Source organism: Hemiscyllium ocellatum, chromosome 12 (assembly GCF_020745735.1).
Source record: "Hemiscyllium ocellatum isolate sHemOce1 chromosome 12, sHemOce1.pat.X.cur, whole genome shotgun sequence".
Classification (NCBI taxonomy): domain Eukaryota; kingdom Metazoa; phylum Chordata; class Chondrichthyes; order Orectolobiformes; family Hemiscylliidae; genus Hemiscyllium; species Hemiscyllium ocellatum.
In genome coordinates this window covers 80,319,914-80,338,688 of record NC_083412.1, presented here as the reverse complement: position 1 = coordinate 80,338,688, position 18,775 = coordinate 80,319,914, and the positions used below count along the sequence as shown (strand labels likewise).

The 18,775-nt window shown below is 40.8% G+C and overlaps 1 protein-coding gene across 5 annotated transcripts in view; it reads right to left on the bottom strand.

The window, feature by feature from the left end:
- The window catches only part of cryzl1 (crystallin, zeta (quinone reductase)-like 1), an 86,643-nt gene continuing 67,868 nt past the window's right edge, over positions 1-18,775 (bottom strand). For all 5 annotated transcript variants that reach the window (XM_060833204.1, XM_060833201.1, XM_060833202.1 and 2 more), the window contains 4 exons: positions 9,021-9,139; positions 6,708-6,813; positions 2,779-2,824; positions 1-975 (listed from right to left, as the gene is read on the bottom strand). In XM_060833204.1, coding sequence (XP_060689187.1) covers positions 876-975; positions 2,779-2,824; positions 6,708-6,813; positions 9,021-9,139 — 371 coding nt within the window. In that variant the 3' untranslated portion in view covers positions 1-875. The remainder of the gene's footprint in view (positions 976-2,778; positions 2,825-6,707; positions 6,814-9,020; positions 9,140-18,775) is intronic.

Genomic DNA, 18,775 nt, shown 5'->3' with positions numbered 1-18,775 from the left:
TTTCTCAAATTTTTATTTATTGCCCATTCAACTTCTTTCTATAATTGTCAGAGACTGCTGGACTGAGAATTGCTTCAGCTCAAAGCAGACAATGATTTCACTGGGATTACAAAGACTCAGGCTTGAGCCAACATGCTTGACTAAACTAGTGCAGGGAACTATAAACAATTCACACTAACCGGCCCTGAAAGAAAAAAAAGTTTAATTTAGAAGGACTTGCGGGTACACAGCCAAATTAAGACAATTTCTTTCACTCTTGCTATAGAAGCAGAGAAAAGGCTACATAGTGCTGTTTTGAAATAGTTTAACATTATCGAAAGTTTTTAAAAAAATGGTCTTTTGTTTCCAGTGTGGTTATAATTAGGGAGCTGTTGCAATATTACATGACAACAATAGCACTCACGATTAAATTCAATGCAGCTCATTCAGACTTGGACTGTTTCTTTACCAACAAAATACTACCAAGCTGACCTTGTTAACAAGCAGGCTATACTACTGCAATCTTATATTCTAGTGGTGCATCCTAATTAGTTGATGCCAACACTTCTCATCAACCACTCTCTGCTGATAAGGGGCAGTATAAGCTAGAAACTAGCAAAATGCAATCTCTGGATACATCGTTTCATATGATTTCAGAGTGTTTCAAAACAATTTGAAATTAGTCCTGAGGTCAAGTAAATGCAGAGAGTTATATTCTTGCTGTTACAAATGATCAGCTTTTCTGGTACATACTACAGTATTGTGAGGAAACAGGTGGATATAATCAAGTTCTGAAGTGGAACTGAAGCTGCTGATTTGCCCAGAATAACACAGATCCTTTGGGAATCAACACCAGTTTTTGGCCGTTTACAGAAATTAGTTATCATGACACTGTCTCAAAGCCGAACAACTTGTTTTTTCTTAACTTGTTTCTTCTGAACCATCTCCATAGCAACTGAGGCTTCATATATTGGAATGGGTTCATCCAACTGAGGCCTGGAAAGAGACAAGCAGTTAGAAATGTCTAGACATTGTGCAAAGTCTTCAAAATACCTTTTACATTCTTTTTCTTTAGGAAACAAGGCAAACTACTGTCTAAAATGTTTAGTTAGTTGATTGTGGTTTTCACCTCATCGTCAAACATGTATTCATATTATATAACTAATCGAACATTGGAGACTGCATTTTTGCTGTGAATTAAGTGAAATGTATTGTGTAATATCTGCACATATATTTACTATTTATATCTTAATTATAGCACTTTTCGTCAGCAACTAAGAACGGCCATGTACCACCACCCACAGAATTAAGAAAGAGCTATCAATCTGTCAATTCTTTCCATGTCCGGGCCGGGTGAGGTTTCCCGTGGCGCCGGTTTTAGCTCAGTAGATACTTCGATTTCAGTCAAATCCGCCTGGTCACATCCTGTTAACTATGGGCGCTGCCTGGCATTTTAGGGCCCCTCAAAGGTCAACAAGGTGGCCTTTGTGTGGAGCCACAGAAAATGGGGGAGATGCTAAACGAGTATTTTGCATCGGTATTTACTGTGGAAAAGGACATGAAATATATACAATGTAGGGAAATAGATGGTGATACCTTGAAACATGTCCATATTAGAGGAGGAAGTGCTGGAAGTCTTGAAACACATACAGGTGGAGCTGGGGTGACCTTTTCGAGGTTTACAAAATTATAGGGGCATAGATAGGATAAATAGACAAAGTCTTTTCCCTGGGGTGGGGGAGTCCAGAGCTAGACGGCACAGGTTTTGGGTGAGGGGAAAAATATAAGAGAGACCTAAGGGGCAACTTTTTCACGGCAGAGGGTAGTATGTGTATGGAATGAACTGCCAGAGGAAGTGGTGGAGGCTGGTACAATTGCAACATTTAAAAGGAATTTGGATGGGTATATGCATAGGAAGGGCTTGGAGGGATATGGGTCGGGTGCTGGCAGGTGGGACTAGATCGAGTTGGGATATCTGGTCGGCATGGACAGGTTGGACCGAAGGGTCTGTTTCCATGCTGTACATCTCTATGACGCACTTAGCTTGATTACTGATTTATAAGACAATTGTCTTTCAAAGCGAACTGAATTAAATGTCGAGAGCAGACTCCCCATACCCCAGCTTAAATGTCAGGGCGGAGCCATACTCAGTGAGCCACTCAGTGAGTCTCACTTCTATTTTTCGGGTGACAACCCATCCCCAAGAAGATGTCTCACCTCATCAAACTGCTAACCAATTGCAAAAGCTGTGCTAGTACTGGTGGAAGGTAAGGAGCTGGAATGCAACAACGGACGAGGGCATTCAGGTACAGGTTTGGTGAGGTGGATGATAGGGCATGTTGAATGTTGAAGGGAAGAATAAATATGGAACTCTAAACTGTGATGGCGGCCTCCAACTGGTACGAATTAAAGCGAAGTAGGGTGACAGAGCGATAGTGTTCATTTGGTAAGAGGGATGCTGCCTTGTGTTTAACTGGCCAGCAGTCTGCAGGGTCAAATTTACATTGAGTATCAGCCTTGCCTGTCACCCGGTTAGTCAGAGTTGTGACAGGATGAAGCCCTTAACTGGGCATTAAATGCTCATTTAAAGGCCTGCAATGGGTCATGGGAGGGAGGTTCACTTAATGTCTCTCTGACCCTGAAAATTGCAATGGGGATAGAGATGGACAGGCTGACACTGAGCATGACAACGATGACACTACTTTATAATGTACAGGCCTACACATCTGCTTTCCTGCCAGTGAGTGGTCTGTAAAGTGCAACCTCAGGAAAGGCTAGAATAAATAACTAAACTGTTACCGAAAAGTTCCACAGGACAGCTTCTCCATCACGTCTTTCAAAATATCTAAACAATGGCATTTAGGAGTACAAAGTTCTATGTGACAGAATGTGGAACATGAATATAAAACAATGGAGACACAGAAGGAAGAATTTTGTACAACGTATTTTCCCTGTTTCTAAATGATTGCATTCTTAACATCAGAAGTGGGCGGCACGGTGGCACAGTGGTTAGCACTGCCTCCTCACAGTGCCAGAGACCCGGGTTCAATTTCTCGCCTCAGGCGACTGGCTGTGTGGAGTTTGCACATTCTCCCCGTGACTGTGTGGGTTTCCTCCGGGTGCTCTGGTTTCCTCCCACACGCCAGGTGAATTGGTCATGCTAAATTGTCCATAGTGTTAGGTGAAGGGGTAAATGTAGGGGAATGGGTCTGGGTGGGTTGCGCTACGGCGGGTCGGTGCGGACTTGTTGGGCCAAAGGGCCTGTTTCCACAGTGTAACTAATCTAATTGCCAACCTTGGATGTTTTGTCATTACAATCATTTCACCATTCAAGAATGGTTTCTCTCAATGCAGCTTAGGTCATGCGTATCTGACCACTGTGAAAATCGTGAAAGTCTTTCCATTTTTTTAAATGGAATTGTGAAAAAAATAACCAGTCAGAAAAAGGAAAATATAACCATGTTGGGTAGTTGTGGGGTTGGACGCATGTGGCGAGAGTGTAGACAGATACACTTCTAAAATGCCAGGGCTGCACTCTAAAAATGTTAACTTAAGTTAGTGGTTGGTTGAGCTCGAACAGACGACCAGAAAGGTCACAGGCCTGATGAGTCAATTACAGTTAGTGGAAGTGAAGGTATGAAGATTACAACCAACTGCAATAAGGTGTATTACTGGGCTGGGTGTTGACTGAATTACTGGATTGGGTCTTGATGGGGAGGAAGATTGTGAAATATAGATCAGAGTTTCTGCTCCTGCTGGCCATTATCCAATCATTCACAGCTGGATATGTGAGAAAAATAACGTATTAGGGTACGTTTACATTTGATTTCATGCTTCCTGCATTTGTGATTTGGAGATGCCGGTGTTGGACTGGGGTGTACAAAGTTAAAAATCACACAACACCAGGTTATAGTCCAACAGGTTTAAATCGTGCTTCCAATTAAACCTGTTGGACTATAATCTGGTGCTGTGAGATTCATAACTTCCTGCATTTGAGTAGTCTTTTGTCACCTGGATTTACAAAATGAGAACATCTACATTGGCACTATCAGAGACAGAAAAAAAAAGTCAAAAACCACATCTTCATCAGAGAGAGGAGAGATTTGCAGAAAAATGAGGAGATGATGAGTCCAATACAGCCCACTGCTTGTCCATTCTTGCTAATACAGAGCAAAGCCTTTACATTCTTCAGAAAATAAGGATTTGCAGTCACAAAATACACAACTTGTAAGTTCGCATTTCTTCAGTGACACAATGAAAATAACAATCAGGGAAACAGTTTAGTTTGAACTAGTAATCAAACAGTTATTAATAGAACAGTTATTGAGAGAATAGAAACAAAATTTTGTGCACATCTATATACAGGAGTCATTCTAAATACTGAATGGTTTTGGCTACACAGCAATGCAAAATATGCAGTACAACTGAAGCCAAAACCCAACTTTGGACAACAGGTATGAAACTGTATGCAGAAGGTGACTGCAACCATTCAAACATAAATAAAACTTCTAAAACTTAGTAAAATCCTGAAGTTTTTAAAGTTAGCTTGATGATTATAATTATTCACGTTTCATGCATTCAAAATCATTGAGCAGAAAGAGATGCATACATTTAAGCAGACTCCATTCTCATTTTTCTGAGTCAGAGATATAGAGATGATTCTTAGTCCGAATGTCACAGAATCAAGTTACAGTGTGGAACTATGCCATTTGAGTCATTTGCCCAAACTACACTTCCCACCCCGTCTTTGTTTTATACTTGTTTACTTACTACAGCTGCATTGTACCATTGGGAAACACTTCGGGGGAGAACAGCTGCAGACATTTTTGTTCATTCACATATCATTTTGTACCAGCCTGAAATTAAACCCTGAAGTAACAATTCTCTACTCACTGGGCAACTGTATGTTAAATTGGTGTCGACAAAAATATAAAGCACCAAATATTGTACAACCTATCTTGCGAAAAAATGTTAATGATGGGGAAGAACTGAAACCAAAGCATTCAATCTATTCATTAAAAAGGAATAGGGGAACTGAATTATCAGATCAACAGTTGCTTCTTTAACCAGGTATACATGTATCATAGACTATAGTATAGGTAATGTACAATGCTTTTATCCATTGAAGCATGCACATTTAGAGTTGTCGATGTCCTTAAATCTGCTGTAATTGAAGATTGATAACATAGCGCACTGTGATCAGTCCATGATCAAAATAGGAATTCAGTTTATGAACAGTACCAATGAACTAATGATGGCTCACAGAGATATTTTTGATAGCAATTAGGTGATGACAATTTTTTAATGCAGTAAGTCATGGTTTTGTTAGAGTCCAAGCCCCATGCTGGATAGTACTCAAACAATGGCTATCTGTATTTCACGCCCCAGAATCAGCTATTAAAATCTGATACACAAAATGTTTATTTCGATATGTCCCAAGCCTACTCTTTCCTCTGGAGCTGCCGGAGTCAATTTTCTGTTCAAAGTAGTAGCAGGAGCTACAGCTTCGACAGGTTGTTGTTTCACTATGAATGTAATTTTGCCTTTCTTTTTCCATGAAATGGCATTCAAATTCCTGATTTTCCACTAATGGTACCTGTCATTTGACAAAGTTGTCAACCCTCCACCACGCTGCCTGATTTTTTCCCTGGAGCTTCGGAGATTGAGGGGTAACCTAATAGAGGTTTATAAAATCATGAAGGGTATAAATAGAGTTAACAGCCAAGATCTTTCTCCAAGGGTAGAAGAGTCCAAAACTAGTGTGGAATGCTCTGCCCCAGAGGGCAGTGGAGGCCCAGTCTCTGGATTCATTTAAGAAAGAGTTGGATAGAGCTCTCAAAGATAGTGGAATCAAGGGTTATGGAGATAAGGCAGGAAGCGGATACTGATTAGGAATGATCAGCCATGATCATATTGAATGGCAGTGCAGGCTCGAAGGGCTGAATGGCCTACTCCTGCACCTATTGTCTATTGTGTAGAGGGCATAGTTTAAGGTGAAAGGGAAATAAATAAATAAAAGGGACCCATGGGGCAACTTTTTCATGGAGAGGATGGGTATATGAATAGAAAGGGTTTAGAGGGATATGGGTCAAATGCTGGCAAATGGGACTAGATTAATTTAGGATATTTGGTTGGCACAGATGAGTTGGACCGAAAGGTCTGTTTTCCATTCTGTACATCTGTGACTTGTTGAATATTCAAGCATTTTCTACCTTCGTCTGAAGCATAAAGAACTGACTGCCTTCAATTTCTCAGCAGTGGGATGAGAAAATGGTTACCGTGGTTGTGGGGGACAATGCAGGAGAAAAGAGTAGGCAGGCATTGAGAGATCAGAGAGTTCACCTCCAATAAACCATTCATAGGGTATTGAAGGCATTTCCTGAAAACTGGCTCGCCAGCCAACAGTCTTTTTATAGCCTCACAGGGAGCGTATTCCCCTTCACCACAGGGGAACTCTACTTCATTAATGAAAATGCAACAACACTGACAAACTTCAGGCAACTGACACATGAACAAGCATCAAACCTCCAGAAATGACTCTAGCAAGAGTTGGATACTTTACGTCACAGAATTATGATTTTTGACTGTTGATTATGAACACCAGTAGAAATATTTACAAATACAGTATATACTGTAAAAATGGAGGTCTTGTTATTCAGTTCTTAAGGTCATTGTGTACTGTAAACTCAATTATCTGAAATCCTCCAAACAGTGCCAGGAAAGGATACGGAGATATTTCCCTTGATGCATGTTTGATAGCTGCCACACTTCCTCATTTAGGAATGAAATGGTTGCTGCTTTACGAAATAGAAATTGACTATCTGGAGGATCCAACTGTCAAAGGAGAAATTAAATAGGTTGAAAAGTAATACCAACCTATAATATGACAATCATAACATTGATCAAATATAGAAAATTTTGGACACTTTAAATTTCTCCTAAAATGCATGCTTGCTTGTCAATGTTTAATTTCCTGTTGTGCAATTTAGTTAATTTCCTGGTGGTTGGAGTGCTATAAAGGCTTTAACACCCAAGTTAAAGATGACCAATTGTATTTTCCTGATCATTATCAAGGGATCATTGGTGGGTGGTGTGGGGTTGCGTGTGTGTGAGAGTGAGAGTGAGAAAGAAAGAAAGAAAGAGAAGAAAGCAAAGAAAGCATGGGTGCACTATGGTTGTATGTGTCTGCCCTAGTGCATGCACATGCTATGCAAGTACAGGACTGAACTGGTTCATGGTGCTCTCTACAATCACTGCACAGCTTATAATGGTGACTACCCTTCAAAATACATTACTGACTGTCAGAAGTAGAGTCATACAGTGCTCTGACTAATCAAGTACTTTGGAACATCTTTTCGAAATGGAGGCATTATAGATAAGTAGAAGCAGAAAATAGGAACAGGGGTAGTCCATTTGGCCCTGCTCTGCCACTCAATATGATCATGGCTGATGATCGAACCATTATCATTTTCCCTCTGATTCCTTTAGTCCTAAAAACCATATCTAACTCCTTCTTGAAAACATTCAATGTTTTGGCCCCAACCACTTCTAGTGGCAGAGAATTTCACAGGCTCATCACTCAGTGAAAAAATTCCTCCCCATCTCAGTTCTAATGGAAACAGTGTGCATATAGATTTCTTCTCACTTAAAAGCAATTAATCTAAGTCACATACTGTGCCAGTTAGTGGTGTTGTGGTTATAAAACAATTTTCTTAAAAACTAATTGGTCTCCTGGGACGTTATATATGGAGACACAATGCCAAATGTAGTATGCAGATCAACAGGGCCAAAGAGTTCAGGGAAAGAAAGGAAACAGCAGCAGGAGAGAGAGACAGAGACAGAGACAGAGAGAGAGAGAGAGAGAGAGAGAGACAGAGACAGAGAGAGACAGACAGAGAGAGAGAGAGAGAGAGAGAGAGAGTGAAGGAAATGGAACAAGAAAGAAGTTATACGATTATGCTTTGTGAATTGGTAAAGAAAATGCAACTCATTCCTCCTGTTGGACAGACATTTCATTGAACTGATGTGGTTTTTGGTAGCAAAGTGATGTTTGGGAGTGTTGCACTTCTGGAATGCTTTATGCCTGATTAATGTTGGTGAACTCTAAATTTAAAAGTCAATGATCAATCAAAAATATATACTAAGTAATTTCTTGAAGCATAGCACATTAAAAGCATGAATCTGTGTTATTTAAAGAATATGGCATTACAACTGAATCCACTGTAAGTAAATTACAGTGCACATTAAAGCACACTCCTAATACAGCATAATTCACAGCACAACTGGTATTATAATGATTTAATCCTTAGGGGCAAGATTATTATCAAAGTGACTATTACTGAAATCTGATCGAGTACCAAATTTTAATATACCACATACATTCACCATGAATACAGAAAATACGGCAATATAGCTTAGATCATGAAAACGTTTTTCACTGAGCTCATTCAAAGAAAACCTGTTAAAACAAACTAAGATACAAAGTCGAGAGGAACATGGGAAAATAAGAAGGCATTCCTGTTTTGAAACATTGGAGCGGTTAAAGGTCCTGCCCTTCCACTTGCAAGTCACAAACAGGTACAGAAATATAACTTTCACATGAGGATTTAAATGCATTAAGACCATAAGAAAGAGGAGCAGAAATTAGACCATTCAGCCCATTGAGTCTTCTCTGCCATTCAATCATGGCTGATAAGTTTCTCCACGCCATTCTTCTTCTTTCTCCCCATAGCCCTTGAACCCCTTTCCAATCAAGAACTTCCCCAATCAGTAATTGAAGTATATCTAGTAACGAAAAGGCAAAAAGATATTAAATCATACCCTCTTTAATTTTTGCCCATGTCAACTTGTCATATAACTATATTGTAATCTCTAGATGAATTTCCATCCTCTCTCTACACAACCTAAAAGTAACAGAAATGAATTTGTGGGAATTACATGAATGATCGGAGTTCATTCTGAGTTTAGCGTCTTCTTTTCTGGTGATCAGTATGCATTGACAAGTTAAAAATTACCAATATAGTGTAAACTTCTTGGATTACCTGCAGGTTCTCCATTGTTGTCACCCAGTGACCGCCAACAGACAGAAGACTGAGGATGTCATGCTTATGTGGGAGATGTTGTTTAGCAACTGGTTCATCTTCCTTGCTGTAAAGCTGCACTGTAACACAACCAAATATCAAAGTGCACGTCTTAACACCACAGCTTAATTCATAACAGCTGATAAGTAAGACTAAGAAAACAAGAACTGATTTGCATTTTAAATGGTGTAGACCATCTTGTGAGTGAAATCTACCATATGATCTAAAAAAAGGTTGGCATGAGAAAATTAGGTTGATTTCATGTTTTCTATATGTTGACATAAGGTGAAAATTATGGAAAAGGAGTTCTCACCCCTTGGTTAGCCAAATAAAATTTATCTATGGAATCCATAACAAAGAACAAATAATTCCTAAGAATGCTAAACTTATGTGCCTGGTGAACAGGGCAGATAGCTAAGGTTCTCCCAGCATCACCATATAAATGTTTGCTCTTTAAACTGAAGTGTCCCAAGATGACTTTCAGTCCAAAACTTCACAATTTCCTGACTGATATCAGTCCAACATTTCACTTAGTTCTCTAAGGCTTATGGATTCTGACATACAATCATGACGCAATAATGTAACAAGACACCATCATCGCTGGGGAATTTTATTAACAAATTTAACTCAAGATCAAAAGAAGGCTTACTTTCCAAGGAAATCTAAACTGGAACTATTATCAGTACTCTTCACCAGTTTGCTTAATCCCATCCTCAATGTATTCTAGAATGCTAGGATGAAACACACCACATTTTGCATCCATTAGTTCAATCAATCTCTCAAGCACTCCCCCATTCAATAAGATGGGCTGATAGGTTTGTGTTCTGAATGATGTATTCCCATCTACACCCAGTAACCCTTGATTGTGCACAGCTTGACAAAAATCTATCCGGTTCTGTTTTAAAAATATTCAATGACCCTGCCTCTGTCCTTGAACTGGGCGAACTGGTCACTCTTCTTTCATTGGACAACTGTTTTTAAAAAACCTAAAAGCCTTTTCCCTGGTCGTTGCTTTGGACAATTTCTGTTAGCGGTAAAGACCCCAAATCCCACACAGATCAGAACCTCTGCATTTTACAACCCCTCTTCAAAAAAAAACAAGGACAACGCAACATTGTTAAAAGGACCAGTATCGTGACACCTCTCCCCTTAAAAAAAAACCCATCAATATCCAAAGATAGCTATATTTTAAAACCCCTTAATCTTACACTGTTAGTTCACAATAATACATCGACATCACATTGACTATGACCATGAAAACATGCACTACTACATTCTAATTCCGTCCATTTACTCCCGCAATCAAATGCCTCCGTTTCTCATTCAAGTATCGACAATGTGCTGACAATTACGTTTTCTCCTCCTGCCACATGTACAATTTTTACATTGAATGGCTTTAATAATAAGTTCCGTCTAAATAGTCTGGAATTTTTGTCCTTAAATTTCTCCAAAAACTTCAACGAGTTATGATCAGTATATGATGGTCGCAGACACATTACATAAATGTTTAGATTAGACTTAGATTAGATTAGACTTACAGACTTACAGTGTGGAAACAGGCCCTTCGGCCCAACAAGTCCACACCGACCCGCCGAAGCGCAACCCATCCATACCCCTACATTTATCCCTTACCTAACACTACGGGCAATTTAGCATGGCCAATTCACCTGACCCGCACATCTTTGGACTGTGGGAGGAAACCGGAGCACCCGGAGGAAACCCACGCAGACACAGGGAGAACGTGCAAACTCCACACAGTCCGTCGCCTGAGTCGGGAATTGAACCCGGGTCTCAGGCGCTGTGAGGCAGCAGTGCTAACCACTGTGCCACCGTGCCGCCCACTGCTAACCACTGTGCCACCGTGCCGCCCACTAATGTTGTAATGCCAATGCCAAACTCAAAGTCACCTTCTCAACTACTGAATATTTCTGTTGGTGAATGTTCAATTTCCTGGAGAAATACCCAATAGGTCTTTCTTTCGGCTCATTGTCTTCCTGTTAGAGCACAGTACCGATACCCACATCACTTGCATCAATAGCCACCCTGAATGGCTTCACTTCATTAGTTGTGGCTAATACTGGGGCAGTGGTTAACACAGCTTTCAGGCTGTCAAATGCCTTCTGACAGTCCGCCATCCACTGAAACTTCTTGCCTTCCTGAGTAATTCAGTGAGTGGAGCAGCCACACTGCTAAATTTCAATACGCATTTCTGATAAAACCCATTCAATCCCAGGAATCGCAGTACTGCTCTTTTTGTTGATGGTGTGGGAAACTCCCAGTTACCTTTGTTTTTGCATTCTGTGGGGCAAGTTGTCAATGGCCAATACCATGGCCCAGAAAGGTGACTTGGGTTTTGGCCAAGACAGTATATTCCTGTCAGGGTGAAAGGAAAGGCTGGTAGGTGTAGGGAATAATGGGTGATGAGAAAAATTGAAGTTTTGGTTAAGAAAACGAAGGAAGCATATGTCAGGTATAGATAGCAGAGATCGGGTGAATCCTTAGAAGAATAAAAAAGTCTGCAGGAGTATACTTAAGAGGGAGATCAGGAGGGCAAAAGAGGGCATGAGATAGCTTTGGCAAATTGGGTTAAGGAGAATACAAAGGGAATTTATAAATGCATTAAGCACAAACGCCAACTACAGATAGATTGCCTTGCTGATCTTTGAGGAGCCTAATTCTATGTGTGGAGCTGCAGGAGATGGGAGAAATACTAAACGAGTATTTTTGCATCAGTGTTTCCTGTGGAGAAGGACACAGAAGATATAGAAGATATGTGGTGAAGTAGATGGTATCGTCTTGAAAAATTTCCATATTACAGAGGATGTCTTGAAATGCATAAAAGTGAATAAATCCCCAGGACCTGATCAGGTGTACCTATGGGAACCTAGGGAAGTGATTACTGGACCCCTTGCTGAGATATTTGTATTATCAATAGTCACAGGTGAGGTACCGGAAGACCAGAGGTTGGCTAACGTGGTACCACTATTTAATAAAGATGGTAAGCAAAAGCCAGGGAACTACAGACCAGTGAACCTGACATCGATGGTGCGTTAGTTGTTGGAGGGAATCCTGAGGGACAGGATTTACATGCATTTGGAATGCAAAGACTGATTAGGGATAGTCAACATGGCTTTGTGTGTGAGAAATCATGTCTCACAAACTTGACTGAGTTTATTGAAGAAGTAACAAAGAGGATTGATTAGGACAGAGAGGCGGACTTGATATATATGGACTTCATTAAGACATTCAACAAGATTCCTCATGGGAGACTGGTTAGCAAGGTTAGATCTTATGGAATACAGGGAGAACTAACCATTTGGACAGAAGGAGCTCGAAGGTAGAAGACAGAGGGTGGTGGTGGAGGGTTGCTTTTCAGACGGTGACCAGTGGTGTGTCACAAGGATTGGTGCTGAGCTCACTTATATAAATGATTTGGATGTGAATATAGGAGGTATAGTTAGTAAGTTTACAGATGGCACCAAAATTGGAGATGTAGTGAACAGTGAATGGGCTGACAAGTGCCAGATGGAGTTTAATTCATAAAAATGTGAGGTGCTGCATTTTGGAAAGACAAATCTCAGCAGGACTTATACACTTAATGGGAAGATCCTGGGTTGTGTTGCTGAACAAAGACCTTAGAGTGCAAGTTCATAGCTCCTTGAAAGTGGAGTTGCAGGTAGATAGGATAGTAAAGAAGGCATTTGGTATGCTTTCCTTTATTGGTCAGAGTATTGAGTACAGGAGTTGGGAGGTCATGTTGCAGCTGTACAGAATATTGGATAGGCCACCTTTGGAATACTGCAATTCTGGTCTCCTTCCCATTGAAGAATGTTGTTAAACTTGAAAGGCTTCAGAAAAGATTTACAAGGATGTTGCCAGGGTTGGAAGATTTGAGCTATAGGGAGATGCTGAATAAACTGGGGCTGTTTTCTGAGGAGCGTCGAAAGCTGAGGGGCAATCTTATAGAGGTTTATTAAATCATGAGGGGCATGGATAGGACAAATACACAAAGTTTTTTTCCCTGGGGTGGAGGTGTCCAGAACTGGAGGGCATAGGTTTAGGGTGAGAGGGGAAAAATTTAAAAGGGACCTAAGGGGCAACTTTTTCATGCAGAGGGTGGTGCGTGTATGGAATGAATTGTCACAGGAAGTGATGGAGGCTGATACAATTACAACATTTAAAGGGCATCTGGATGGGTATATGAATAGGAAGGGTTTTTAGAGGTGTTGGCCAAATGCTGGCAATGGGACTAGATTGGGTTAGGATGTCTGGCCGGTATGGATGAGTTGGACCAAAGGGTCCATTTCTGTGCTATACATCTCTATGACTTGCAATTCACTCTTAGCCAGGCTTATTACCAAGCCTGAAAATGTGTTGCTGGAAAAGTGCAGCAGGCCAGGCAACATTCCAAGGAGCAGGAGAATCAACGTTTTGGGCATGAGCCCTTCTCCAAGGATTCTCCTGCTCCTTGGATGCTGCCTGACCTGCTGCGCTTTTCCAGCAACACATTTTCAGCTCTGATCTCCAGCATCTGCAGTCCTCACTTTCTTCTAGAAGATTATTACCAAGCCTGCCTCCTGAAATCGACCGAAAAATTCTGATAAATGTTGTAAATATTCCTTGCATGGGAGACTGAAAATCACTGGGTCATCAATATGGTAATCTGAAAATTACCTTATTGGTTCGACTTCGAAAAGTGGCTGGCGCATTTTTCATACCAAATGGTATGACTTTAAATTGATATCGTCCATACGGCATTACGAAAGCCAAAATTGACTTTGCACTTTTGGACAAATGTACCTGCCAGTATCCTTGAGTAAGTCCAACTTCTAAATGTAAGTTGCTTGTCCCACCTAATATAGTCTGCCAAATGGGAATCGGACCTTGCAACTGAATTGACTTCGTGATTGTCGACACCAACTGTCGGGTACCATCTGGTTTTGGCACCCATTATGATGGGTGAGCTCCAATCACTGCAACTCACTTGGATTATATCATCTTGGCACATGCATTTTGAACCTTTGCCAACTCAGAGGGTTTAGTCCATAAGGAAGTTGCTTAACTGGAACAGCATTTCCTGTATCTCCATCGTGTGTATTAGATTAGTACTTCCCAGAGTATTTCCACATATTTCCCCATGTGATAGTAAAGAACTCTTTCAGGTTATTTAGTTTTTTCCCTCTGAAAGGTAACTCAATAATTTATCCAAATTTTTGACAACTTCCTCATTGTCCAATTTAATTTGGAAATGTCCAATTCAGAATCCTCTGAACTTGATTCTTCACTGTGTAGTAACTAATGACACATTCTCCTTTTGCATTCCTTCCCTGTCAAAATACCCTTGGAGCAGATCCGTATGACATACTCAGATTTCTTTCTGTCTGGAGTCCTTATCAAATAGTTCACCTCACTCAATCTCCTTTCAACTTGATAAGGTCCATTAAACCTTGCTTTTAAAGGTTCACCTATCATTCGAAGGAACACTGACACATTGTCTCAGATAGTAAAATTGCAAATTTTTGATTTGTCTGCTTCCTGTTTCATTGTATGCAGTGATATTTTTAAACACTGTCTAGCCAACACCCTTGCTCTACTTAATCATTCCCTAAAATATGACTCATAGTCCAAATATGTGTTCTCTGAATTCTGACTCACCATTTTTTCCTTAATCAGTTTTAGCTGTCCTCTCACTTCATGCCCAAAAACTAATTCAAATGGACTGAATTTGTTTGATGTATTTGGTTCAACACAAAAAGTACAAATGGAATTCCTTTATCCCAAACATCGGGGTAGTCTTGACAATAAACCCTTAACATGGTCTTTCATGTCTGATGTCACCTTTCTAGCGCTTCCTGCAATTTTGGATGGTATGCAAATTTGAATTTTTTATTCCTAAGCTGTCCAAAACTTCCCTGAATAATTTTGATGTGAAGTTTGACCCTTGATCTGATTGTAACTGTGGGTAGTCCGTATCTGGTGAAATATTTGAGTAACTCTTCGACAATCCTTTTAGCTGTGATATTGCATAATGGAATGGCTCTGGAAATCTAGTGGACACATGCATTTTGCTAAGAAATACTGATTCCCACTTTTTGTTTTAAGTAGGGCTTCTACACAAAGAATCACAGAGATGTACACCATGGAAACAGACCCTTCGGTCCAATTCATCTATGCCGACCAGATATCCCAACTTCATCTAGTCCCATTTACCAGCACTTGGCCCATATCCCTCTAAACCCTTCCTATTCATATACCCAGCCAGATGCCTTTTAAATGTTGCACTTGTACCAGCCTCCACCACTTCTCCTGGCAGTTCATTGCACATATGCACCACCCTCTGCGTGAAAAGGTTGCCCCTGAGGTCCCTTTTATATCTGTCCCTTCTCACCCTAAGCCTATGTCCTCTACTTCTGGACTCCCCCACCCCAGGGAAAAGTCTTTGTCTATTTCTCCTATCCGTGCCACTCCTGATAATCAATTAAGCCTCTTGTAAAAAGCTTCCTCAAATGCAGGAATGGGTATTTAAGATGTGGGTTTTATTACTGCCTGTGGTTTTCCAGTTACCTGGCATATGTGATACGTCTGGCAAAATTCATCTACATCCTTGTGCAGTCCAGACCAGTAAAAATGTTTTTGTATTTTAGCTTCAGTTTTTCTTACTCCTAAATGACATCCTACTGATACTTGATGTGCCACCTGCAATACCTCCTTTCTGTAACCCACTGCCAATATGACTTGATGAACTTCTCCTCATTTCTTAACTGCCTGAATACGTTTTGGTCGCCATTTCCTCATTAAGACATCATTTTTACAATAATAGCACTCAGGGATACATTCAATTCTTCTTCGGCGTATGCTTTTTAATACAATTGCTTCAGTTTCTCAACTTTCTGCTGTAACTCAGTTAATTTTGCTGAGTTAAAGATGTCTACGTTAGACAACAGACAATAGGTGCAGGATCAGGCCATTCAGCCCTTCGAGCCTGCACCACCATTCAATATGATCATGGCTGATCATCCTTAATCAGTATCCTGTTCCTGCCTTATCTCCATAACCCTTAATTCCACTACCCTCGAGAGCTCTATCCAACTCTTTCTTAAATGAGTCCAGAGACTGGGCCTCCACTGCCCTCTGGGGCAGAGCATTCCACACAGCCACCACTCTCTGGGTGAAGAAGTTTCTCCTCATCTCTGTCCTAAATGGTCTACCCCGTATTTTTAAGCTGTGTCCTCTGGTTCAGCACTCACCCATCAGTGGAAACATGTTTCCTGCCTCCAGAATGTCCAATCCTTTAATAATCTTTTATGCCTCAATCAGATCCCATCTCATTCTTCTAAACTCAAGCGTATACAAGCCCAGTCGCTCCAGTCTTTCAGCATAAGGTAGTCCCGCCACTCCAGGAATTGACCTTGTGAACCTAGGCTGCACTCCCTCAATAGCCAGAATGTCTTTCCTCAAATTTGGAGACCAGAACTGCACACAGTACTCCAGGTGTGGTCTCACCAGGGCCTTGTACAGCTGCAGAAGAACCTCTTTGCTTCTATACTCAATCCCTCTTGTTATGAAGGCCAGCATGCTATTAGCCTTCTTCACTACCTGCTGTACCTGCAAGCTTGCCTTCATTGACTGGTGTACAAGAACACCCAGATCTCTTTGTACTGCTCTTTTACCTAAATTGCTTCCAATTAGGTAGTAATCTACCTTCCTGTTCTTGCCACCATAGTGGATAACTATACATTTATCCAAATTAAACTGCATCTGATCACTCACCTAACCTGTCCAGGTCACCCTGTAATCTCCTAACATCCTCCTCACATTTCACCCTTCCACCCAGCTTAGTATCATCAGCAAATTTGCTAATATTATTACTAATACCATCTTCTATATCATTAACATATATTGCAAAAAGCTGCGGTCCCAGCACTGATCCCTGCGGTACCCCATTGGTCACTGCCTGTCATTCCGAAATGGAGCCGTTTATCACTACTCTTTGTTTCCTATCAGCCAACCAACTTTCAATCCAGTTAGTACCTTGCCCCCAATACCATGCACCCTAATCTTGCTCACTAACCTCCTATGTGGGACTTTATCAAAAGATTTCTGAAAGTCCAGGTACACCAAATCTACTGGATCTCCCTCATCCATCTTCAGAGTTACATCCTCAAAGAATTCCAGAAGATTAGTCAAGCATGATTTCCCCTTCATAAATCCATACTGACTCTGACCTATCCTGTTACTTTGTCATCCATCTGCTCCTGGTTTGTCTCAACCATCTGATCAAACAGGGTCTCTGCTAATTCCAATTAAACTTTATCTGTACTCTTTGACCGGTTTCACTGGTGACTTTGTGATCCCATTGCCACACAGTCAGGAAAAATCCCAGGATGCGTGTCCTGCAATAGCTCAATTGCCTGACTTTCCACTGGCTTTTCAAACTCTCAGCACTCCTACCCGTGACCCAGCTCTATCATTCGTGGACAAATTATATTCCTGGAGCTGAGAGTTGTTCCGGTACTCCTACCACCACTTTTCATTGGACAGTCTAAACTCACTCTACATAACTAAGCATGTCTTGTCTCACCATGAATTCTACTTAACCAACACTTTTCTCAGCAATAGTCTTTCAGAGGTACGTATTTCCCTATCTTTCAACATCAAAGACTGACATGATCATGTATCTCTTAATATTGTAACCTCTTAATCTGCAGCTCCTAGCATTCGCGACTTGACTTTACTTTTGCAAGTATATAGTTTAAGAAGATCTGGCACTTCCTCCTTAACCAACGTCCGACCAGGTTGTACATTCTGATGCAGCTTTCTAGCCTCCACTGTAGTTTCCGTTACCACTCCTACGAAATTCACTGGCTAATCCTGTTTTCCTTTATCTGGCTTCCCAGTACATTTTTCTAACCGACCAACCGTGATTTCAAGTGGCCTCCTTTATTGCAGTGAAAATGTCGGTGCTTTATAACTTCTCTTTCCCAGTCAAGGGTTTCCTTTTTCCCAGTGGTAAGTTATCCTTATGATCTTCACCAAGATCTACTATTCCCTTACCACGTGAGGATTTCTCTTTACCCAATTTCTATCCCTCACGGATTGAAATTGATGTTGGAAGCCAAACTTTGATTTATGGACTAGCTCATAATTGTCAGCTACTTCAGCTGCTAATCTTGCTGTTTAACTCTCTTCTCTTCCACATGAGTTCTCACTACCTCGGAGTGAATTTTTGAACTCTTCCGAATAATCGTCTAAGAGCGTTATAAGTTTCCTCTTTTTAATGTCCTGTCCAGCTATCAAAATTAATTTGTCTGATCTTTTTAACTCAAACTATGCTTGACCAAGGTCCCTCCTTAGATTCCTGAAACACCATCTGTAAACTTCTGGGACAAGCTCATATGCACTTAAAATGGCTTTCTTCACATCCTCATATGCCCCAGATACCTCCTCTGATAGTGATGTTAATACCTCAGTAGCTCTACCTACAAGTTTTGTTTGGATCAACAAAACCCAAAATGGTCACTGGCCACTTAAAATGAGATGAAAAAGGCTTCTATTTCCTCCTCATCCAACTTAGGCAATGCTTGAATATATTTAAACAGATCCCCACCAGGCTTTTGGGTTTGCTCAGCCTCACTAAGTTTACCTTCTACCTTCATCGCCATCCTTTTAAACTGACTTTCCTGTCTAAGTGCCAAATCATGAGTTCAAACTCTCTT